General features: G+C 32.1%; 1 protein-coding gene across 2 annotated transcripts in view; it reads right to left on the bottom strand.

The window, feature by feature from the left end:
- LOC126775177 (transcription factor sem-2-like) overlaps window positions 1-11,771 on the bottom strand; it is a 74,903-nt gene extending 63,132 nt beyond the window's left edge. For both annotated transcript variants that reach the window (XR_007669861.1, XM_050496985.1), the window contains exon 1: window positions 11,301-11,771. Coding sequence is in view for 1 of the 2 variants with exons in the window: in XM_050496985.1 (XP_050352942.1) it covers window positions 11,301-11,420 (120 nt within the window). In the remaining variant the exon portion in view is untranslated. The remainder of the gene's footprint in view (window positions 1-11,300) is intronic.
- Between the last annotated feature and the right edge of the window lie 15,117 nt (window positions 11,772-26,888).

Raw genomic sequence — 26,888 nt, forward strand, 5'->3', positions numbered from 1 at the left:
CCGACTCGCTAACAGAAATAAATGAGTTCAAAGTCATTCACCCATCAGTAGACGATAATAATAAGGAATTTTTCGATTACATCTACCAAGCAATCTTTAGATATATTCATTTAATTAAAAACATTTAGTTCGTCTATATTTCATCGGACTTAGTATTGAAATAACTTTCGAAGAACGTTGTAATGATTACAAATTCTGGGAAGCTACGACTTGTGTTTCTTACAGACAGAAAATGGAGCTCTTTGACAATATACATTTATTAACGTAAGCCACGGACCTTAGTAATTTGACGTTGTACGAATCATAAGTATCCAATCAAAACTGACGTTAGCGAAAGATTGTTTTCACACCAATTAAGTTACGTCACATTGAAACAATTTTGCACCTTAAATTCAATCGTAAATATATTGTAATAATATATTACTAAATCTAGAATTCTTTAACAAAAGATCAGATCTCACAAAACTATTCTTTTAGAAGCAAGTCATTGATTTTACTTAATATGGCGTTAACATGAAACCAGTACTTGATCCGATCAGCCTAAGGCGGTACAGGTTTATAGCAAGCGAATAAACCATTTTTAAGTTCACGGTCATACAATTGTATTTATTACAAGTGATTTGCGATGCTTCCGTCTACCTGGTCTGAAATCAACATGTTCTTTTTAAAAACATTTTTAATCGCATTTATCAATATTGCATTCGTATTTGTTTATTTGTTAATGTATAATACAAATTATATTAAATTTATTTTAATTTAATATATAATATAATTTTGATCCTTTTATTCTACTTGTTTGTTGTTGCTGTTGACCTGTTCGAGAATGGTCTATTATTTCCCTGCAAGAGGATTGTTTATAAATAACGTTAGTTTGTTATCATTTTCACAATTCACGTTTTATTATTTTCAACTTATAGCGATTTTAAAACATCATAAATACGAAACGCACAAACAGTTTACACGTGTCGATCTATTTTTCACGATTTCAACGGAAACGTGTGATGAAAATGATTCATCATACTAGATATATAGAAACTTCGACGGTACATATAAAAATTGCTTATTTTAGGATTAATATTGTCGCAAAAAATTAATTGGAAATATAATTAATCACGTAGAATAAAATATGAATCTAAAGTATCCTTTATCGTAGATACCATCTAATGTATTCATAATATTTGACATTTTTAAAAGTATTATATATCAATGTTATAAATTTGAATCCGAAAAGTGCATCATATGTTTTTATCTGCATAAAAACCGTAACCGGTTCTGTTCCGTAACTCTTAAATTGATTTAATAGCTACGTCAAATTGATTAAGGTGACATCATGCTCGTGATATGAACTAAAATACTTAAAAATATCTAATATTTCTTTTATATACTGATATCGAAATATCACACGAGTTCATTGATATTGGAATATCATAACTTTGCTAACACAAAGAGATGGGAAAAATAAATCGATTAAAATGTGATGTCAAAATTGTATGCAGGTGGTAACAAAATGGAATCCGAGTTTAAACTTGATTAAACATAAAACCACCTTATTAAAAAGACGAACGAATTGATGATTCAAATTGATTTGAAGAGGCTGCACTAATTAGACGTTGATTTTAAGAATATTTAAAAAGAAAAAAAAACACCATAATGGTGCTTACCATGATAGGCATTTTACAATTTGAAAGATCGTTAGCTAATACTAGAGACTAATTAATTATACATAATATTATTGTTAATCACTATACCTAGCATTATACCTATATATATTAACAAAACATCACGTGACAGTACTTTAACGAATGAAAGCAATTTTACGGCCCAACTTGTTAAAAGGATACTTCCAATTTTGTTTTTATATCTGTCCGGACATAACTTTAGAATGGAGCCGCCGATTTCGATGAGCATTTTATGGTCTTATAAAGGAAGTTCCCATCGTTGATCCGTTACTTGAATTTAATGGTGTGGATAATCAGGACATTATTGGGACTGAATAGGCCGCAGCAGCTTCAATTACAACATCGGCTTTAAAATATATTGAAGTTCCAATTGATTTCCATTGTTCCAAGACATACATACATTCCAGAATCGGAAATATGACCGAATGTTCTACGAAATATAAGTAGGAAGAACTAAAACGGATTGATAAATATCTTAAAATTACCTTGTATGAGTACAGTAACCACATAGAAGCAGGTAGGAGACCTTTTTTTTAGCTAAATTAAAGCAAAATCTATTGTATACGTAATTCTAAACACACCGTAAGGTGTGTTTAGATTTTATTTTGATAATAAATCCTAAGAATTTGATGTTAAAGGTAAAAAACTAGGTAACTAAAGTTAAATCTCAATATTACTTTTACATTTTAAACTATTATCTTACTTTGATAAAATATTACTTAGAAAAAGAAAACTACTTTCAAATTCATATTAATCAGCTAATATTACCATATTAAGAAAAACTACTATGAGTAATTCGATTCTTAAAACAAACTAAATATTTTATCTAAAAAGTTACTTGAAATATAAAAACATCATAGAGCCAAAGCTTATCTTTTTAATGCATTAAAAACACTGCCTGGTTTGTTAGAAAGGGAATTTGGACTGAACCCTGTTGGGAAGGGGAAATTCAAGGCGGGTGATTAATTTCGCTGGCATCCAAGGGATTTGCTTCGTTCTTGGAGTCACGCTACTCGCGATGTAAATCATCCGAATGCCGTACTTTATGCCGATTTTAGGGTTCCTTGAGATACTTTCTTTCTTTAATTAAATTTGTTTCTACTGGCCTTCTATATAGATCATCTAAACTGAGCTTGGAAGTCGAGATGGCCCAGTGGTAAGAACGCGTGAATCTTAACCGATGAACGTGGGTTCAAACCCGGACAAGCACCTCTGAATTTACATGTGCTTAATTTCTGTTTATAATTCATCTCGTGCTTTTCGGTGAAGGAAAACATCGTGACGAAACCTGCATGTGTCTAATTTCATCGAAATTCTGCCACATGTGTATTCCACTAACCCGCACTGGAGCAGCGTGGTGGAATAAGCTCCAAAACCTTCTCCTCAAAAAAGGAGAGGAGGCCTTAGCCCAGCAGTGGGACATTTACAGGCTGTTACTGAAACTGAGCCGTGAGAACGGAAATTAAAAATGGATTTCAATTCTACAGCAATTTATACCATCATGATTTAACGGATAGCTCAAGCAAATTATCAAGGTATTATGGTGTTAATGTCAGATATATAATGAGATTACTTTGACAATCGATTCAAAGATATAAATAATAGCAAAGACACGACAAAAACTAAAATTTCAAAGAGAGCAATAAATAAATGAGTTTGAAGATGGCGAGAAGTAATTTCGAAGTTAGTGAAATATATACGGGGCCAGACTTCCGAGGATTCCGTCCGGGTTTTTTGCACTTGCAATGTGTTTAAATTTTAAGTTAAGCAGGAATGCTTAGCTCCCAACACGCCACTGCAGCTGGGTGCAAAGAATTTTGTATTGACTTTATTCCGTTTAACTTTTACTGCTGAAAACACCTGCATTTTTCTTTGCTGGACTGCAGTCAAAATAAATGCTGGATGTAATAACATTTCTTTAGTAAATTATACGAGCATTAATAATTCACCCCAGAAAATTAATTATGTACCTGTATGTTTGTAAAGTGAATGTCATTTGTTTAATTATTTGTTGTTTTTTTTAAACAAAGTTTTAAATAAATGGTTTTGGAAAAAAACGTAGACAAAATATCTAAGTCGTTTCATTCAATTACTTGTGGAAAATGAACAAAAGTTTCCGCTAACCCTTTCAGTGGATAAACTTGACTAAACGCAACTTTTTTTCCAATTCAATAAGAAGCTAATTGTATAAAGGAAGCTGTCCACAAGTTAAACGGCTAACACGATTACCGCAGCGAGTGAATATCAGTAGAAAAAGTTGTGGGACAAGAAAAGTTAGAGGATTTTCTTAAGCAAACGTAGGGTTCACGGCCCGATTATAAGCTTCACTGTAGTTTTTTTCTTTTACTAACTCAATTTAAATATTGGACACTCGTTTCACACCTTAAATTCGTTACTTAGTAACTCAAACTTTCTAAATTAACTTTTAAACATAATAGCTTCATTAATGTCACAATCAAAAACAATTTTACTATAACCAGTGAAATTTAAACGCTGTGTCTAGTTAAATTTAATAATACGGTTACTTGAGAAACATAAAATCACTTCGGTATAGCAACACGAAAACTGGTCTTGGCTTAGATCGAGAACCGGTTCCGACTGAACGAAATAAAAGTTCTAAAGGTCATTATCGATAATACGGTTGGAAATAGCAATAGCCACGCCAGATTAATTTGTATTACCATCTAATAGAAGTTATAATGCAATAATTATAATAATTGTATATGATTTTAATAAATAAAAACACTACATTTTAGAATCATGAACAAATTAAATACCAATGATCCATATTATTTGTTAAGTATTTATTTAAATTATTATCTACATAAAAATGATTTCTAACAATTATCATATAATAAGAAATATCTTATGTAAAAGTAAATTAAAAACATATTATATAATTTGGTCAAGTTTTTTGTGCAATTCTATTACCGGAATAATTTAAAGAAAGAAACGATGTAATACAAATTTATGGAGAATTTAAGCAAGCGCACTCGACTAAAGTAGATATAAAAAATTGCATTCTCAGCAAGGCGTATAAGCGAATTAATTACGCTATAAACAGAGACAGTTGATAAGGAAAGAGTCATAAAGTGAAATAACTGGCAACTCAGAGATTCTAGTTTTAAGAAATTTCTTTTTCGAAAGCAAGGGACGAGCGTCCTGCAATTTGGGAGAGTCGTAAACTTTATGATTTTCGATGTACCGTCGGGCTGAATTAAACGAAAACGGGCAATCAAATGATTGTTCATCTCTGTTAATTACCAAACGAGAGTTTTCTTTAAATATTTCTTTGAAGGATACAATAAACTGTTTTTAATGCAACATATACAGTAATTCCTGGCCGAATTAATGATATAAAACGTAACAAGACACAGTTTTACAAGGTAATCTAACCTTCAAGTTTTATAGATAGGTCGACATTTTATTTTGAAAAGTTCACAGTCTCTTTAATGACAACAAACGTCGAGCCGAGTCTTTTTAATACAGCCATTATTGTCAGTCATGTGAAAATAATTCAAAAGTCATGTTTTATTATACAACTATAAAAAGGACAGCATTTAAATCGTCAACAGCATAAATGTGTTATGTACAAGAATTTATACGTTTTTTTTACTTCATTTATTTCAATTACAAGTTCCTTAACGTTTATTTTCGAGAATATTTTTGTGAAGATTGGAATTTGAACCTATTTGTACTGACGAAAGTATTATTAACAACGAACAGATTGAAAACTGTGTTAATATGGGGTTTATTCTTAAGAGAACTTACTCTACTTTCCAATCAAACTTGTACAATATAGTTGCCGTTCCGAACATTTAATCAACCAAGCTTGGAGATTTATTATGGATAAAGATGTAAAAAGTGTTAGTACAAAATGAAATGCACTTGAATGTAAATATTTAATTTTACAATATAAATAACAAAATAAATCAAGTTACGGCAATCAAATATAATAAACCTTTAAAATAAATAGAGAACGTTTAGAAAATAAAAAAGAAAATCTTTAAAAATTTAGCAGAGTTAGAAATATTTCTCACTAACTCGGTATTTCTTCTGAACTTGCACATTCAGCAATAATAGCAATCGCTTAATGGCGTAAGACTGTACCAGTAGTTAGGATTACGCGAGTAAACAGCGAGGTATTAAGTTTTAGCTTATTCGAGTGTCTGATGCCCTCATTCCGTTTATCGTTCTAACAATTATAGTTATAAAGATATTACAATTCAAAGCAACCGAACCCCTAACGCAAATCACTAATTTACAACGCTCCTATAATATTATTACGCTAATAACAATCATGATATGTATGAACGTTGGTTTTATACATAGAGGTTTTAAATAACGATATTTCTATGTATATTATGTTATCATTCACGCGTGCAGTCGAACGAATGATAGAGGAATTTGTTTGGCTTAACCGATAATTGTAATGAAGATTTAATAATAGTTATGTTGATTCGAAAATGTTTGTTTTGTTTTATTATAATTATCAGTCAGTTTTTTCTATTGTAAGATCTACTTGATTAATCATTTAAATAAGAATGTATGGTGAATAATGAAAAAAAATTAATGATTTAATAAGGGTCTAGAAGCAATTTGTCATACGGTAAGTATAAAGAATGACACTATGAAAAATTTAAGAAGCGTGGTGCCTGTTGTTTCTCTTTCCAATAATATAGATTTATAGCAGTTCGTGAAAACAACGTAAATACGCTGTACGGATGAATTTCAACTTAATTTGCTAAAGTCCGGTGTGTTTACAATCAAATAGCAAACTAAAGCTTATGCGGAATTGAAAGATATATGGCTGAGTTTCGGTGTTTCGCCTAGAAGTTGGTCGTAGCGATTTTCAGTCGGCGTCAACGTGGCGTTGAATTTATTGCTATTTGCTGGACTTTCTGTTTTCACATGTCACGGGTCGTATTTCTCAAGTTGATATTTTGCTACAATATCCTACTTCAGATTTGTATATTTGACAATTTACAACGTTAAACTGTTATATTTATAGGAAACTTTTTAAAGTGAAACAGATTTGGAGAACACTTTTTTAGTATCTAATATAAAAACATTAATCACTCATTAAAAGTAATTAAATGTAAGTAACAATAAAACAACTCGAGTCTCTGATAAACGCGACGGAAGATAAATGTCAACACTAGAGCGCATTAAAATTTTAATATTAAACAAACTCCCAGGTAATGTCTCTCTATACACGGAGGTAATTCTTGTGCAACAAACGCCATTCTCCAGTATAATGGCACCATTAAAACACCACCCACAAGTGTAGAGCAAATTGCATTTGCCGACATGGGTACGTATTTTACAATCAAACGTTGATTTCCAAAGCTACCAAGAGCGCATTAGAGTACATAAATTTGCTTACTTAAACGATAAACTCGAGTAAGGATTCACACGAAATTGATTTTGAAAGCGGGCAGCCTTAAACGTTTAATTTATTGTTTCGCCGTGCAAACGGTTTGGTTTCTTCAAATGTCGCAGTAGTACGGCTTAAAGGAGCTTTTAATTAGTAATCTTTTAAATCAGTTCATTAAATACCGTCTAAAGTATCGCCAGAAAGTTCAGTCCGATGTTATCGTCAAAGTTCAGACGAAACTAAAAACTGAAAGCAAAGCTAATGAGAATTCCCTAAATACCGAGACCTAGCCTTTCGTGAGTGGAAGTTGTATTCAGCATTATAGCAGACAGGCACGAAGAAAAAGTTAACTTTGGTCGCGCGGTGCCTTTTATTTCAAGGAAGTGTTTAAACTAAATTAAAAGCGAGCGAGGCAAGTTTTTCCTTCAATCTTTGATCTAACAATCGGTTAGGAGAACGTAACAATCACAATTCCAGTAATAAATGAAGCCGAGGAACGTTGCAACCTTGGAAATAGATCTGTTGCTATACTCGACTTCGCTACATGTCGAATAAAAAAATACAACAAAAACATCGTCAACACAAGTCTGTAGCTCGACGTTCGGATTATAACCGTCCGAAACTCCGCCCTTTTAGTTTTTTTTTCGCAAAGTGGTCCACTGAGCTATACAAACTGGCGAATTCGAGGACAAAAATGTTGTTCGTATTTAATATCTAAAAAGATGTACACTGCGCAAAATTTTACAGATAATGCAAATTAATCTAGATAATAACACATTCGTCGGTGCGTTTTTCTTAACTTGACATGAAATTATTACTTACAACAAAAAAAAAAATAAGACGATAATTCTCAGATCATTTCTCAATCGTATTGCCCTATTGAATAATGATAATAATCACGCTCTGTACATACAATATCATCTCGTGACTAATGAAATAGTGTTAATTATCTACACCATTGTACTGCAATCTGTTAAAGTACAATGATACAATCCTGATAAATCGTTTCCTTATGTTACAAGCACGCTTTGCGCTCCTTCAAAATATTTTATATGCTATTGAATTATTACAGGTCAAAGGCCTCCAACGAATTGTTAATACAATGTCAAATGAATTTGTTGTATAAAAAGTATATTGAAACATACTATTGATAGGTTAAACATTACTTTCTAGAAAGATGATTCTCATATTTTGTTTTCGTATAGCGTTTGATAACATAAATTTAGGACCAACAGATATTTTTAAAACTTAATACATATCAAAAATTCCTACGAACGGTTTTTTTTTTTTTCATTATTGGTAAAACTTCTCAGTTAACAGATATCCGACGGCGTCGATAGGAAAAAATCGGAAAATTGTGAATAAAGAAGAGCGTACGAAAATTCATTTCCCTTTAATATTCTCGGTAAAATTGCTGGCGCGAATGACCTGAGATTAACATTTCCTAGTAGCGAACGCATTACACACACAGCGCTGTACTCGCATGAACTCACCGACTGTACGCGAAAGGCCACTCACACACGCCGAGAGGATGACTAAAAATATTACGAGTTGACATTGAAATGTTAATGCACTCTTGGGTTCGCCGGCGCATTTTACGGATATTTCGCTCAATCCTCGAGTCGGTAATAAAATTGAGACTCATTTTTTTCATAATATCGATTGTTTTAACTTCAAATGCTCCGATAGTACCTATTATCGCGTGATGAAGTATGTTTAATGCGATAATGTATAATGTATAACGTCGAGTGTCGACGTTACAGTCGAGTTTTACGCAGACATGTCGACGTCATCCGAGCGAATGCAATTCATCTTATTTGTTTTTTCATGTAATTTCTGATATTAAACGTCCATTGCTACGTTTGAAATATCGTCTAATCTATTTACGATGACCTATGATAGTTTGAGATCATGAACAAGTCTATAATGCTCACGGCAAGATTTATAGTAATTTTTAATGTTTCTTAGAATCAATAAATTTCGAAACGGATAATATTATAATCATCAACTAATACGAAAATATTCATCTAATGGAAGCCAAAAAAAATCTATTATCATAGTTAAGTTGATCCTTGTATTTTATGATCACTAGATTTGTTACACCTCTTTTTATTTTAAATAATAAAATTTGCTATACAATATTTCAGTCTAAGATTCGTGTGTTTTTGATTAAAATTTCATCTACGTGACTAGAAACATGTATGTTTTTATTGCACAACGTATTTTATTTCATCTTGAAAATTAATATGTATTATCAATCATTAAGCGAAATCCTTAAATTATTATATTTCGAAAACACTAAACAGGCATCTTACATTTTTTAACGATAATCATTTGAAATAATATTTACGATGTTAATTATATTTAAACATTTAAAAATTAATCCGTTTCATATGATTACTTATCTATCTATTTATTTTCCTGTAAACTTAATAACATATTCAACATTTTTCTGATTTTATCATATATTTTGAACAAATAAGTTTTGATTACCTCCGCACGCATTTACCACAAAATATTTAAATTTACGTTACTTTTTTATTGTTTTCGATCACGCGATTAATTTAAACAAAATGTAGTTTTTAGACGGTTTATGTAGATTTTTGTACTTTATAATCTAATTTGTGAGGTTAATATCTTTTTGTTTATATTTAACTTAACATTTTTTATTTCTTTTAAATTATTCACTCGAGATTCATGACACTATTAAAGTAAAATACGATTTGATTAAACTTGACGTGAAGTAAAGTATAAAATACGTTAGAAAAGGACGCTCTTGCACAGCTGGATTATTTTTAAAGGTTTATCGTATATTGGTGGTGATTTTTATCGAAAATATATCTTATAATGTTTTATGACATATTTTATCCCCTGGGTAATTTCATTCGAATCAGTCTAGCAACTATGAGACATCCTGACATAAAGTTTCGTTATTATCATAATTGAAACCAAAAAATAAAGCATTATTTTAAAATAGTTTTAGTTTATTCTATAAGCTTTTTCTATATCACTTTTTATTATAAATATAATTTGTTTTTTTTTTTTATTATCTCACGCGTTCATTAATTCTAGACTCGCACTTAGTGTTTTAAATGATTCATTTTTTTATCGGCCAGGGAAATCCATTTTCCCCTATAAGCTCACTAGTTGCATGTTTTATAATAATTTTTCTTCGTTACTGACTCGTTCGAAAAAAATTAATTTCTGTATTAGTAATAACCACGTTTGCTGTGAAAAATTTAAATTTCACTCGCGATAACGACGGATTATTCTTGGTTTTCTAATGGGTATATAATGGTTTTTATAAATCGTAAAATGTATTTTACATATTAAATTTTAATGTTATCATAATTTGCATGTTATTTTTTATTAATAATAACCTTTTTCATTGTATATAAAACCACATTTCAGCTAGTCATAATTAAAACTGATTAACATTTTTAACGAGCTATTCAACTTTGTTTGTTTTTATACACAAAAACTTTAGTTTCATAAAATCATCAAAATATTTCTAATCATAAACACTATCAAATAACGGTTCCATATTTAAATTAGTTGGTTAATGATATTTGAACTAATTAATCGCTTATTTATTTTTAAATATACCTATTCATATTTTAATTATATAAAAACTTTTTAATTCGATGGTATTATTTTATAGACGTGTTATTTTGATTTACCAATACGATACGATTCGTCGAAAAACATGTTTACGAATTTCTTTAAACAATTTAAACGTTTTCCTGGCGATAAAAAGTATTACGCATTATCTTTTCATTAATGTTATTGTTTTCATTCGATCAAACATCGAAAAAATATTATATAACATTATAATTATTTTATATAATATTTCAACATTTTTGCTGTGATCATTCAAAACTTTGAAATTGAATTTTCAACGGTAATTCAATCAGGAGGTAGCGCTTACGGAAGTCGCGTAGCGTTTAGAAGTTCTTTTAACTCTTATTTAAAATTAGGTACGGCTTGAGTATTTTGAGAAATTGAATTTACCAAATTTTAAATTAATTATAAATGTTAATATTTTAATCTCTGAAATATTTTTTTTGGAGGTAGAAGATTTTTTTTTATATATTTTTTGTTATTCTAATTTTAAAATTTTCACGAATTTTATATTTTCTGTTTATTCAGAATTTATGTCAGTTATTTTACGATTTTATGATTTTAGCGATTATTTTTGTTTACACACTTTCACAGTCCTAATTATTTTTAAAAAATAAGCTTACCTGTGTGGCATCAGTATATGGCGTTGATGAATTTTTGTCGACCAGTTGCGATCCAAACACCGGGACCCCACTTGAAGTAGGCGTCAGGGACCGCACATCCGAAATTTGTTGGGGTACCATTATGCTAATCCAAAAAAAAGCCCCCTAAACAACACAAACACAGTTCACCTATTGCACTTAACACTAAAGATTAATTCGTTCAAGTCCAGAAAAGTTTAATGCAGTCCAAAAAGTGGTTTCTGCTTGTTCCGACGCGGGAGCCTCTCGGCGGACTTATCGCCGAAGACTTCCCAATATCTGGAAACTATTCTTAATTTTCGCTCTAGAATTAAAAAACTGCCGCTGTCTTGTTCCCCGGCGATCAGTCCATAAGTCATAATTTCAGCGGGACGAAACCGCTCAGTTATCAAGCGAGTGGCATAATCGCGATCGTGGCGGATACGTCAACACTCGGCGGTGACAGAGAACCTACTAACTGGTCGGCAACGTGCAGAGTGCTGTCAATATACCCGCTCAGCTGTTCGCCCCTCCCCGCGCAAGCGCCCCGCTCCCCCCGCGCACGCCTCACTCTCGTGCGAAGCTCTGACACGAGTGCACATGTACACGCGTATCGTTTTTACAACCGAACATTACTTTTATCGGACGATGCGATGTACACATCCGCACGTTGCATTGCATTATGGACTTTATTATTCGAAGATATGGTCTACTTTTAATTGTTTTAAATAAATTAACGTAATATTGCGTCTGATAAATAGTTCAAATTATTTTACTGGAAGACTTAGTAAGTTTGTATCAGACAGTTGCTTTCGCAGACATTTAATAGAATTACGGATATTTAACAAGAATATTATCAAGATGCTAAACGAGTGAGAAACGCCATTGATAGTGTTATCAAATGAAAAGAACCATGTCTGTTTGGACTTTGGTTCCTTATAAAAATGAATATAAATATTTGTAATATATAATTTTTTTTTATTTTTTTATATTTATTTAATAACTAAATATATATATATATTGTTATATACGATTAAGATTAATAAAGTAAAATATCAACCTGTTTAGGTCCAGTGGGGCAGAATTTGCTTCACCGTGCTGATACAATGCAAAATTAATTGTACGCATATATAATATATATAATTACATACGATGTCTACCTTCAACAAGACAAATTATATATAGGTATATAAAACGTTTTCCCGGATATGACCCTGCGATCTTCGGTTACTATCCATGTTTGTTATCCACTGAGTTATCTCGGCTTTGATATTGTTACCTATAATATAATAACATATTATATTCAAATACATAATTATTGAATAAAATTTAAATTAAATGATGTAACTTTGTCTAAAAAGGCAAGATCAAATTCAGTCTGATTACCTAAAAAAAAAATATTGAAAATATATAACAATTATGTTTATATATAACCACATAAATTTTTTGCTTATATATTTATGTAGTAAGTACCTACTATCTAGTATTTAATGTTATAACATCTTTGTTTTTTTGCTGACCGTCACCGCTGTAAGTTAGAATTGTTTTTTTTTTAAAGGATATCCTTTAACTTAACAATTAACAAAACATTAAGCTAATGAGAATAACGATTTAACTTGTGTTAGGTACAATAAAAAAGTTGTCCAAAGATATAGTATATGTTGTAATAAAAAATATTATAGCCTAAATAATTCAATGGAGCCAACATCTGCCGATCGCCCGCATATCAGCGCATTTTTTTATTTATAATTTGATCACTGCTATAACATATTGAAAAATCAACCTTATCACGTATTTGATAAGAGTGATTATCGTATATCATTATGTCAGGTGTATTGTGAACGCATTTGCAAATGATATGGGACAATACTAAGGGGTTCTTTTTTAACGAGTAAGTGGCGCAGTAGTTCGTATGTTTGTATGTATGTCACTAGCCTATATAGCCTAAACATTGATGTATGTTGTTCAGAAAGGTTCGTTAGTCACAAGCAATAGCCTGTTGAACGCCCTCGTAGACAGAAGTAATTAATTTTAATAATTTATTGCATATAAAATGTGTTGATCAAATAGTCTGATAAAATTATATGATGAAGAGACTACGGTGAGATGGTTCAGTCAGCTCAGAGGATCTGAAGAATAGAACCGGGAGAATTGGCGCACAGTGAGGAGGCCAATGTCCAGCAGTGGATCAATATGCCAATAGTTGGTGACCACTTACCATCAGGTGGCCCATTTGCTTGTCCACTTACATATAATATAAAAAAAAGAAAAAAAAGAAATGATGACGAAAGAAAAACTGCATTGGAGGAGCATCGAATACACTCCAAGTCTTATTGAGAGATGTGAAATCTCATAGATATTTCAAAAATAGAAAATAGAAATATATATTTAATGATTTTGCTTAAACAATTATTTGAAACAACTAGCGCCATCTATATTCCGTTGACGGTACTATGGCTGAAATTTGTAGTAAATTAACTGAAGCAAATCATCAACATAAGCAAGTATTAATTTTTGTAAATATATATTTATATTGAAATCGGAAGCTGATCTGGCCCAGTGGATAGAACAAGTGAATCTTAACCGATGGTAACGGGTTCAAACTCATAATTTTAGTTCAATTGTGTTTATAATTTATCTCGTGGTCTCACAGACCAATAACAAATTATAAAGACACGAGAAAACATGCGTGTCGGATGAAAATCTGCCACATTTGTATACACCGACCCGCATTGAAGCAGCGTCGTGGAATAAGCACCAAATCTTCTTCTCACTTATACATATATATATATAGTTATATATAAAATTTGCGCAAAAATATTCGCTAATAATAAAAATATTAACAAATTAAATTTCAAAGGTAGTATATCTATGTAACACTCGGCCCTTGGGTAGCTAATATTTGCGTAAACAGGAAGTCAGTTAAGATGAGGAAGTGATACGGAATCAGGACAGCATCCGCTCCTTAGAAATCTAAGAGCCACTTTGGATTATGTTGGATAAAACATACATATAGTATATACATAGAGTATATGTATGTTTTTTCTTACATATATACTTGAAATGTCGCCCGACCATTTAATTAAATGTAACTTTAACTTAACATTTAACATTATTATTTGACGAGCCGGTTTTCGTGGTTGGTAGATACTTGCCTTACACGCTGAAGGTTGTGGGTTCGATTCCTACCCAGGACAGACATTTGTGTGCATGAACATGTCTGTTTGTCCTGAGTCTGGGTGTAATTATCTATATATGTATGTATTTACAAAAGAAAAGAAGTATATGTAGTATATCAGTTGTCTGTTTTCCATTGCACAGGCTCTGCTTAATGTGGGATCAGATGGCCGTGTGTGATTAATATCCCAGGATATCCCAGGATATTATAAATTATTCAAATTAAATAATTATGGAAAATGGTTACATAGGTTATATTATAATTAATTATATACATAAATGTAGATATCTATGTGTGCCGTGATTTATATTTAAAGTTATTATAATTATATTGTAATGTATTTATATGTTATGTTTTTTATGCTATGTACATCACCACCTTTTTTCTGTTTCTTTCCTCTACCTTAACGTTGCCTGAAAGAGATCGCTGTTTCATGTATATATTTATGTATGTAATTTATGTCTATCAGCCTGTGAATGCACCACAAGCTGAAGCCTCATCTCCCTTTGAGAAGGTTTGGCGCCTAATCCACCAAGCTGCTCCAATGCGTTTTGTTTGGTTACACATGCTGCAGAATTTCACTGAATTTATACACATACTGATAAGTGGCCTCATTTGCCCATAGACTATATTATGTCGTTGTGCCTTCAATTAGTAACTACTCGTATTGATATAGGCTAGAAGTCCTAACTCTTACAGCCCCGACACCCGGGGCTTAAAAGATAGGGCGTGAAGATGGGGCTGTGGATGCATTAGGTGGGGGCCTCATTTCATACGACCCTAAGGAGGACGGCAGCCGGGATGGCCTCGTGCTGCCTTACGTACTAGCGAGGAATGTGGGGGTGAGATTACCTTCACCCCAGCGCTCGCCGAGCCACGAGCAGGGCACAGCACGGGAGGGGCCGAGGATGCGTTATATCAACACGATCCTGCAGCCTCTCCGATCAGTGCCGAGGACTGCCATCGCAGTGGTTTTAGTGGGTAAGAATCCCACATAATCACTAACATCCATCAATGAGAATAACATTTTAAAGATGCGTCATGTTAGTTCATAACATTATCAGCATCTTCAGCATTAACGTTTATATATAACAAAATAGTAAATATGCAACGTTTTGTATTTATTATATACAGTGTGCAAATAAGAATTTATTTACTTTAAAATTTATAAAATAATGGTCGAAATATATTTTGAGTTTTCCTGAACTGTTGCAATAAAACTACAAATATTAATTCAGATTATATTTTCAATTTAAAACAAATATGTTCATCAAAATTCAATTACAACTGTAAACGATTTTATACATAGAGTTAAATATTCAATGAAATAAATAATAAAGCACGCGGTTATCGAAATATTTCACTTTAAAACTCAAAGTTAAATTTCCGATGAAAGAATTTCTCTCTGTTTTGAACAGGACTTCCACTGGATACGAACTTTATAGCGCGCATCTTTGCGTTTTTAGTATATAATCAAGTTTAAAGTAAAAATGCAAATTTCTTAATGAATATAGAAGCATTACACTTATTTATTTAGTAAAAGAAGTTACACAGACCTGAGATGACGCACCGGCGAACGATAGTCGTGGTTTCTTTCGTCAATTAACGCAATCACCAAAATTAAATAGTAAAACTCAAAAGCTCTTTTCACACTTAAAACAATGATAGCATATATTATTTATATTATAAGCAGATCAGTACAATGTTGTATACAATTAATATATACTTTATTTAAGTAATCATTATACAAGAATAAATTATGCTTAAATCAACCGAATGTTTTACAGAGAGTATCGGCATGAAATTCGGTACACTTTTTCGACAATCAAGTTACACAGATAATTAAATTATTATTTATCCTGCATAGAAATCAACGTGTAATAATTCAACTAAATATTTGACATTGACAACTTTTGACATTTCAATTGACACAAATACATTCAAACTTACAAGCATAGCAAAACTATTCTCGTGGAACTTCACCATCGCGAGGGATGTAATAAAAATAAATCGGAACCAGTAAAATAAAATTCCTCATAATTACTGAATCGGAGATCGCCTTTTGAAAAAGAAATCCATTTCAAACGTTATCCGTGATTGAACGCTCGTATGGGTTCGTGAAAGGATCATGGAGAAATGATTGATTATTTTAATTTATGGAGGATAAATGTGTAATGATTATATAAGGGGATTTATTTGTGAGTATTAATAAAAAATATAAAAATTAACATTATGTAAATGTTTCAGTGAGCAAATATCCTCTTGAAGACAAAATTCACATGCAGGTTTCCTTACGATGTTTTCCTTCATTGTGGAGCAATAAATTATAAATAGGAAAACTATTTGGTACTTTAAACTCGCAATCGTCGGTTAAAGTTCACTGGTAATCACTGAGCAATCGCGGCTATCAGAGGCTCGATGTGTACTAATATTGAACAATAATAAATTTTGAGTTAAATGATTAGCCAATGATAAGTTAAAATGTTTACTTATGACTTTGCAAATTGCTTTCGGTTGCTAATAAGCAATTTAACCATCCGCACAAAGAGCAGTATTTTTTATATTAAACTCAAAATAACAATCAAAATAAATTGGTGCCAACTTTTTGCCAATATTTGCATAGTTGGTCACGTATCTTTTTTTTAAGTCTACTTTCGCTCTTAATAATCATCGTATTCTTCAACGCTTGTGTGTGTGTAAGGATAACAGTCACAGAGGATGTCATTTGTAATCTAAATGTTTCCGTGATATGCAATAACAAGTTTTCTTTTTGAAGTTAATAGGCGATTCGATAATCGATAAGGTGGACGAGAAATGAGAATAACATTTTAAAAATGCGTCACGTGTAGGCACATTTCGTTACAGAAGAGAGAAGTAAAATTGAACGTAGAATGAATAAAAAAGAGAGCTGTATAGTCTTAGGTGTTTCACTTCTATGACGTAATTTACATCGAATATAGTTTTGAAATTATTACATTAACATTATTTCTTCTTCGTCGTGACACTCTTGTCAGAGTGGTCGTTGTCGCCATGAAGAGGGCATAGCAAGGATAATTCAAAGATATTTCTTTCCTGATTTAGAGAAATTAAAAGCATAGAATGATTATTTAGAGGCAACAGAGAATAAAGACTATACGAGGCTAAGAGAAATAGCGTGAAAATACTGTGGAAATAGACCACCCACAGAACCATATAATACACCGGCAACATTTGACACTCCAACTGTGGGCACTCCCTACTCGCCATCCAATGTAGAATCCCCAGCTATTTCAGCAAAGTCCACTCATGGTAATACAGAAAAACCAAAGGATATACTAGAAAAATATACATTAACATTATAGGCTATTCATATTTTCAACTGTAACCAGTGAGAGAAGCAAAATTAACAATTTAGTATTTCGTCATAATGGTTTACTTGGAATTAATTATTTATAAATCAAAAAGGAACATTTAATGACAATTCAATCGAGCTGGCATTGCGTGATATAGGAACAGCTGACTGGAGTCGTTAGAAAAACACAAATAGATTTTATTTATAAATAACTAACATGAACTGTAAGCCAGTTAAAAGTCCAGCTTTCGTTTATTGCTGATTGTAATATATGAATAAAAGTCATCGCTGATGTGTCCTATCCAAATACAGGAAGTCAAATCGATTCGTCATAAAATGCCTGAATCACCAACATGCAAAGCTTACTTCGCGTTTTGAACACGTGAACTAATAACATCATTATACATCAATAGATCACGTCGTCTGTTTATTTAAACATTTTCATTATTTACTTGGTTATATTAACACAATTTAACATTTAAAGTTCTCACTTGAAATGGCTATGCAATTCTTTTATTAGTTATTTTGTGGTCGTTTGTTGGTACGGAATAAAAATGTGTTTACAAAAACTTCAAATGTCAAGCGAAGACTGATAAATAAGGTCCTCTAGACCGATTTCAGCCACGGCGGCCAATTATCTCAAGAGAGATAAGCCAACTGCGCAGGATATATTATAGTGCACGAATGTGTACGCAAACACAGGTGCACTCTCTATTCCTTAGCTCTCATAATCCAATGGGATGGCAATCCGACAAGACCAGAAAGAGTTCAAGCACAAGACCAACGGCTTTTCGTGCTTTTCGAGGCACGGGAGTGTATAAACTTCCAACTTCCAGACCCAGGGCTGCTGCTGAATTTTCTGACAGTAAAACCCAATAACCCGAAGGTCCTGGGTCAATACCCGACCTGGGAATTATTACCTTCGGGTCAGCGTCCTTATATCTAGCCACTAGACCAACGAGGCAGTCTTATAAATACAGTAATAATAATAATAATACAAACTGAGAAAAAGAAGACACAAGATTTGTATTGTATTGATTTTTATTTATATTATATCATCAATTTTATTCTATTTAGTTAATTATGGAAAAAAGTTATTACCAAAAAAATTTATTTGATAGTAGGGCCGTGTGCTATGAGCATTTGGGAAGGTGCCCACCCATTTATCAGATATACTACTGACAAACGGCAATACTTATTATAATAGGTTTGTTGTGTTCCGGTTTGAAGGGTGAGTGAGCCAGTGTAAATACCGGCACAAGGGAGATGACATCTTAATTACCAAGTTTGGTGGCGCATTGGCGATGTACAGCGCCAAAGTTTATGTGTGGCCTATTTGCCCATCCACCTATCTATTTAATAGAAAAAAATATATGCTCATTCTGAATCGGCGGGAGCAGGGACACTGGCTTATTTTCCTATCACATTGAAACTTATGTCGTTATGTCAAGTACATCTGACGATGAAGACGATTTCGAAGGTGGAATTATTGATAAGTGTTCTACATGGTCTTAATAAAGATTTCCCGATAAGTAAGGAGATTTAATTAAGGAGGCTTCCATTGCGATTGAATCTTCCACAAAAAAAATATTTCAAGTCACAAGTTAATTAATTATTAATTCGCTTTTTAGGCTCGACAAGTTTTGACATGTCTCAACCTGCGCTCGAACTGTGACATACACACCTATATTTATTTATTCACAAGCCATTCAGAGTAAATAATCGTTTATATATTTTATATTTTTTATTATTAAGCGTTCTATTTTTGAAACTGCTTAAACTATGATCCTTTGTAATGACTTGGAGAAAGGCTGAAATACAGGGACCAATTTGAGAAGTCGCTTTACAGGCTGTTACATTTTTTACTTTCACTTTTATGACATTTACCGTTCTTATAGATTTACGATCTTACTAAACGTTGCTTAGCAGCTGTTTAGTTAAAATATAAATCGATTTGGCACTCGAAAGAAGAAGCCACGGAGTTGTTTATCCAATCACTCGCAACACAACGTTCTTTATTACTATAATTTATTATAATATATATATTTTTAATTACATACTTAAATCATCGGGAAAAACTGGGTGGGACGCTTTGTTAATAAAATTTACGAACGGAGCATATTGTGAGGTTTCATATGACATGATGTCACCCTTGACCTGGTGACTCAAAACCGTGATTTTTGTTGTTAAGATATTCGATACCCTAATCATGTTATATATACTACTTTATGTACATAAAGTATATATCTAATATTTGTATGTTTTGTTATTTTATCCGATTTAATAATATATAAGAAACTGAATAACTGTCACCGATTTAGTGTAAATTTGATTTTTTGGTTAATTCGATTTATATAGATCTCAGAATTGTAAGGATATAAAAAATAAACAAATAGTAAAATTTATTTCGTGTACTGTTGAATATGTTAATCAATATGTTATGTTCGTTTGAATAGAAAAAAACGGACGACAATAAATTTTTTTTTTTAAATTTATGTATCCTCTCCCACAGACCATAATGTTTACATTTTTTTATAATTTATATAAATACAGTTATATGTGGGAGACAGGAACCCAAACTAGGTTGCCCTGTGCTAACGGCAACAATATTTGGATTATGAATATCATATCTTGTAAACTAAGCGAAAATAATTCGAGATATTAAGCATAGGCTATAAACGAATTTGATCATCAAAAATTTTAAGTTGTCATGGCAACAAAAAATAAACAAACGCTGAATTTATTTAGTGATGCTTCTCAGATTTAAAGTATTATTTTTTCGAATTTCTATTTGATTTTTGACAATCCATTAATGAGTGAGTGAGTCAGAGTTGCTACAGGCACAAGGGATCTTTGGGCGATGGTGATCATTTATCATCAGGTGGGTCATGTAACCATCCGCCTTCCTATTTCATAAAAAAAATTATGAATTTAATTATATAGCATTCAAATAGATTCTACCCTCGCCTATGCCGTCTTAGATACCGTCACATTGGTTCATGATTTTTGGTATATAAATGGTTTAATGACGGGACAGATACGTTATGAATATGTTTATATAACCGCACTATTATATTAAATCAACATATTTAAGGATCGTACTTATAAGCATAAACGTGTTTATAATAATATGTCAAACGATCCCTGAGTAAATAAAAGAATTAAAGTTATTTAGAATAATAAAAGAGCGCAAGAAGAAAATATATAGATTAAAAAACCAAGGAAGTATCATATTTAGGAGTACCCAACGAAAGACCATTGTCTTCGAAAGTGTATCCAGTTTTGAAGTATTTCTAGACGCAGGTTTCCAAACAGCTTAAGCTTGAACTCTGAAATAATAAACACATTATAGATGAAGATGAGAATCTAACAATAATTTTAGAAACAAAAAATGGCATACGTTTATAGAATACGTCCCGCTACGAAAATGCTGATAGAATCAAATTGACCATCCGATGTCAGCATACCCAGTATCTACCCTGTAATTCATTGCTGGAAAACCTTAAATCCACAAGCAATACATTTAAATATCAACTTTAAATCATCAAATGAAAAGTCAAAATTGCGTGGCAACATCAAACGCAGAATTCAACAAGCAATATTAGATATTTTATCTCGTTCACTGCAAGCGCGTTTGTGTTGTGGTCCCTGTCGAGCTTCGATTGTCTATCTCTTTCAGGCTAAGCTCAATTTATTGCCCTCTCACTTCCACACCTAACCGGTACTTTCGGAGCACGTTCTAGTGGTACAAGAAAGTGGAAGCTGGTAAGATTAGAGGTGTTATGACTTTTTTCTAACTCAAATTTGTAGATTTGTCAATAGAAGTTTTGTGAGTCATAAAATAAGTCATAACAAATATTAAATATTTCAATGTGACGACGTAATATGATATAGTAGGTCGATAAATTGTGTTTTATTTCATTAGTAATAACAATTGTTGTTACCGAGTCGCCTAACTGAAGTGTTACGAGCGTAATTATGATTTGATAATAATTACTAACAACAAATATGTATTATACCAAATGCTATATATACATTCAATTGGTATATAATATAAGACAGTAATCGTGCAGTTTTATTTCAAACTTATAATAATGAGTGAATGTTATTTTATTAAGAGTTAAGTTATCCTTTAAAATTAAAATAATAGAGCCTTGATGATTATGTAAAATAAGTTAAGTAAAAGCTCGTGTGAGACATTCAGAGGCTTTTTACTGACCTTATTTATATATTTATTAATCCTTTATTGCACACAATTTACAATTTACAAAAATATAATAGAATAAGAAGTACATATAGTATGAAAAGGCGGCCTTATCACTTACAGTGATCTCTTCCAAACAACCTCTGTAAAGTTTTTTTTTGCTAGGAATATTAATCGGGAATTCTCACCCATTTTCTAGAGAACCTTTGTAATCTATTCCATCATGTTACTCCAATGCGGGTTGGTGGATACCGATATGGCTGTATTTCAATGAAATTAGGAAAATTAAATGGTCCTTGCCTGACGCGCGATCGGTTAAGAGTTACGCGGTCTAACCACTGCGCCATCTCGGCTCTTATGAATAAGACATCTTGTGTATATTTTCTATGTAAACAAAAATATCTATAGTGCTACATAGCTTAAATATATAAAATATCTTGTATCTATACAAAATATACATAAATTACTTCTTAATATCCGACAGATGATTTAAGCGTTGGTTTTAACTAAATAAATCTATTGACTTCAATTATTTTGCCTATGTCGGTTATATCCGGTGGAATCTACCCCGAACCGGTTGTGACGCTTATTAATTTTAAAATGTGGATTCAAAAGTGCTACATAGATAATCATCTTTATAGATTTCTCAGGATTGTACACCTAGCCGATTACCTCGAATGGACATTTTGTCATGACAATTTGTATAAAGAGTGTGAGGTAATATCCTGGGACATTATTCACAACGGCCATCTGATCTCAAACTAAGCAGAGCTTATACTTTTTACTATGGAAACCAGACAACTGATATACTACATATACTACTTTTCTTTTATAAAAACATACTTATACATATAGATAATTACACCCAGATTAAGGACAAACAGACATATTCGTGCACACAAATGTTTTTTCAACATCAACCTTTGGCATGAAAGGCAAGTTAACCAATCACGCTAACCGGCCCGTCATCAACAGAAAGAGTGATACTGATTTTTTTGCCCATTCTTCTCAGTAAAGTAAATATTAAATAACAGTACCTAAAACGTTCAATTTAATTCTGTAACTATTCAGAGCTTGTAAAAGTCAACTTGAATGAAGAATATAAAGAATGCATTTGACATGGACATTTGGTTGTCGATTTGGTGTAGCAAGTCGCACTTGATCGATACATATTTTGTATTACATCAAACAATCAAATCGATTTGCGTGAACGACTAGACAATCGTACCCGCTTGATTTGATGCAAAAGCACCTTTATATATTACAGTTACCACTCACCTACAGTTTTTGAAACGTTGTTCAGTGTCAATTTAATCGTTCTAAACATTAAACGCTCATTGGTCGCTCGTTGCGTCATCCGTTGCTAACAGCCAATTACAAAAGAGAGAAAAATGAGAAATTTAGAAGACAATTTATACTTTTATATTGTATCTAAAAATATATATCCTGATTTACAATTTATTTTAGTAAAGAAACCAAACGGACAAATTATTATATATAGATAAAAGATAAATTGATAGGATAACTTATCTATATTCAAAGATTGAGTCCATTCCTTAACCTTTTGAACTATTCATATATCTTCAGATTTAAGATAACTAGAAAGTTGTGAAGACATGATCAGTCACGTCGCAAATGCGTCAGTCAGTCAAATAAATATAAATTTATAAAGAAAAATACGAATAGAATTGCTATTTTTTATTTATTTTCTAAGCATATGCAAATGGGCCACCCGATGGGGCAGATGGTAAATGATCACCATCGTCCATAGAAATTAGTACCGTACGTTGGTATGGTGGCAATGTTGTATTATGTTTACCATCGAATTAATTATTGGGTGCTTGTTAATTTTTAAATGTTTTGTTGTTGTGCTCCATAAATAATGGTAAGTTAAAAACAGCCTTTAAATATTACACTGGTAGGCTAAGGACTTCTCTTTTGAAGAGGTTTTTGGACATTAGTCCACCAAGGTTGGGTGTAGAATTTCCTCCGACGGCCATCACGGCCTCTCCCTTCTGTGCTAATATGAAATCCAGTGATACACACGTGCAGTTTCACGACTTCTAGCCAATGGAAACGAATTTAGTGGGCGCCCTCTTTTAAATGTAAGTAATCAAAGTTTCCAACGTCACGACATTAGATCATCATGAGATAAAATTATGGGTTCAGATCTCGTATTACCTTGACATATACTAAAGAATGGCTGTTATTCCGAGTACAATTAACGCATGATGTGGAATTATTTTTATCTTATAACGATATAATTTTAAAATGATTTCATGAGAAAATTTTAATTTTATATCGTTTGTCGTGGGTTTGACATATCGCTGCTTATTTCTAAAAGATCGTATGTTTCTTTTTTTAATATGTTGGCAGCCTGGACAATCAGCTTCCCTATGTTAAATATAATAACATATTAATACTAAGTATTGCTGCTTCTCGGTACAATATATTGTGATGAATGATTTTACCATTTACATCGTCAATGTCTATGGGCTGTGGTGACCACTTAATCAGGTGGTCCATTTGTAAGTTCGCTTACCGATAACATAAAAAAAACCACCAAGTTAATTTAAGTTAAAATTATATCTTCTAACAATCATACTAAAATCGAATAAAATTTTAAGATCGCTCGATCATCTAAGTTTACCCAGAGCCATATGATAGTTAAAGTCTATGAATAATTAAAACTAAATAAATGTAATAAGTATATATTTTTAAACTATAAGATACGATACTAGATATATAAACATTTTAAGACACAATAAGCTCCAAACCTTCTCCTCAAAAAAAAAGGGCCTTCGCCCAGCAGTGGGACATTCACAGGCTTTCACTGTAAGCAATAAGCTGTAAGCATACAATAATCTAATGATGACTATGTATATACTATATATAAAGATATAAGGCTACAGATCCCAAAGATTAAGGTTCAAGCCCCAGGTCAGTCCAATAAAAAGTTATTAGGGTTTTTCAGTGGAAGAATCTTAGTAGCAGCTTGGAGTTTGGAAGTTGGAATTGAGTACATCTTGGAAAGATGGTGAAGCCCTTGGACCTGCGCCTAAACTCTTCCTTGTAAGATTGCTGTCCCATCGGATTATGAGAGCGAGGGGATAGAGAGTGCAGCTGTGTTTGCACAGACACTTATGTATTATAATATGTCTTGTGCAGACTTATTTCTCTTCGTCAGAGCGTCAAGGTAGCATGCGAAAGCGACCCCGTAGCGCTCCTTGTTAAGACGGAAAGGGTACCGCTGGTTTTTAGTGGTTATTCCGATGTTCGGGGCGCACTCGGTGCTTTGGACACTGGCTAGTCCCACATACTCCGCCACTGTTCCCGTGGGGCAAACGCGTAACGCGTTCTTCCAGCGTTAAAAAAAGGCTTAATTCTCTTAAAGATGGCCGCCATGGCCGAAATCGATCAGGTCGGCGTCATCATGTTCATTTGTTAATAAATAATAATTTGACTGAATACTACACAGTTTTAACGTTCGCTCCAATTATCTGCTATGATTTTATCTAATGTGGGTAACGTATCAAGAGCACATATTGGCAAAGCCCAGTTATTGTTATCTTTTGTAAATGATTGTCTGTTAGTGGGAACGCTGTCCAAGTTTGACCAATTGGGTTAGATAAAGAGCAAGGATGTTGTATTACAAACACTTGTTCCAGTTTTGTAATATAATTGATGAGTTTTACATCAACATCGAATTTGTAATTAATTCGCTTGTATTTCTTTGTTTGTTTTAATTGGTTGTAGATGCTGTCCATGATGTGCTTGAAAGTTAGTTTTATTACGATATATAAATAAAATGCATTTTCGTACATTGTTATTCTTTATTTTTTTTGGGGTTTCTACTGACATTTGTACTGCTTTATTTTATGTATAGATACATATAAGACCAATTTATAATTATCTTCATCATCGAATTTCAATGAAACATAAATGTTGCTCCAAGATGAGCTTAACCTACCTGTATAAATAGCGAGAAAATCCGTTCCATAGTTACGAAGATTAGTGTGTATATACAAAAAGTTGCAATTAAAATTTAAAATGCATTACTTACACTGATGGCTTTTACTCCTTTATTATAGGTATAGATTTAAATTTTATTTCTTATGAATAAGGAATTATTGTTATTTATATTATTTATTTATTTATTTTATTTATGTACCAACAGAGTATACAGAAAATTATATAAATGAAAAATGTGTACAAAGGGATAACTTATCTCTAACAAGAGATCTCTTCCAGAAACCCTGAATCTAGTGGAGATTATTTGTAATACATATTTATGGTGTAGGTACAATATCAATTAGTTTTATATTATAAAATTCAAATAGACTTAACGATAAATAAATATATTACACACTAAATACAAATAAATATATTAATATATACCATTATCTATAATATATATATACATTCAACTTACATAGATACAAAAAATATATATATACATACATATAAAATAAATTAAACTTAAGTGGAAAGAAAGTGTTGCTTAACTCTGATTTTAAACGATCTTATTGTAACATTATTATGGAAAATATTATCTGGAAGAGAGTTCCATAGGCGAGCGGCAACAACGGAAAACGAGTTACCAAAGGAAGTAGTATTAAAAAATGGTACCTCAAGAGTTTTCGACGCCACACATGCGCGTACTGGTCTTTCACGAGCAGGACAAAACAGAAAACGCTCATGTAGGTAATCAGGGCTACCATGGTTAAATATATTAAAAATAAGCGATAATATGTGCAAGCTCCGGCGAAGTCGGATAGGAAGCCACTTTAACTGACGTCGATATTGAGAAATGTGATCAAATTTGCGCAGACCGTAAATGAAACGAATGCACAAATTTTGAAGTCTATCTAGTTTGTC

The sequence above is a fragment of the Nymphalis io genome, chromosome 17, assembly GCF_905147045.1.
Source record: "Nymphalis io chromosome 17, ilAglIoxx1.1, whole genome shotgun sequence".
NCBI classification, from domain to species: Eukaryota; Metazoa; Arthropoda; class Insecta; order Lepidoptera; family Nymphalidae; genus Nymphalis; species Nymphalis io.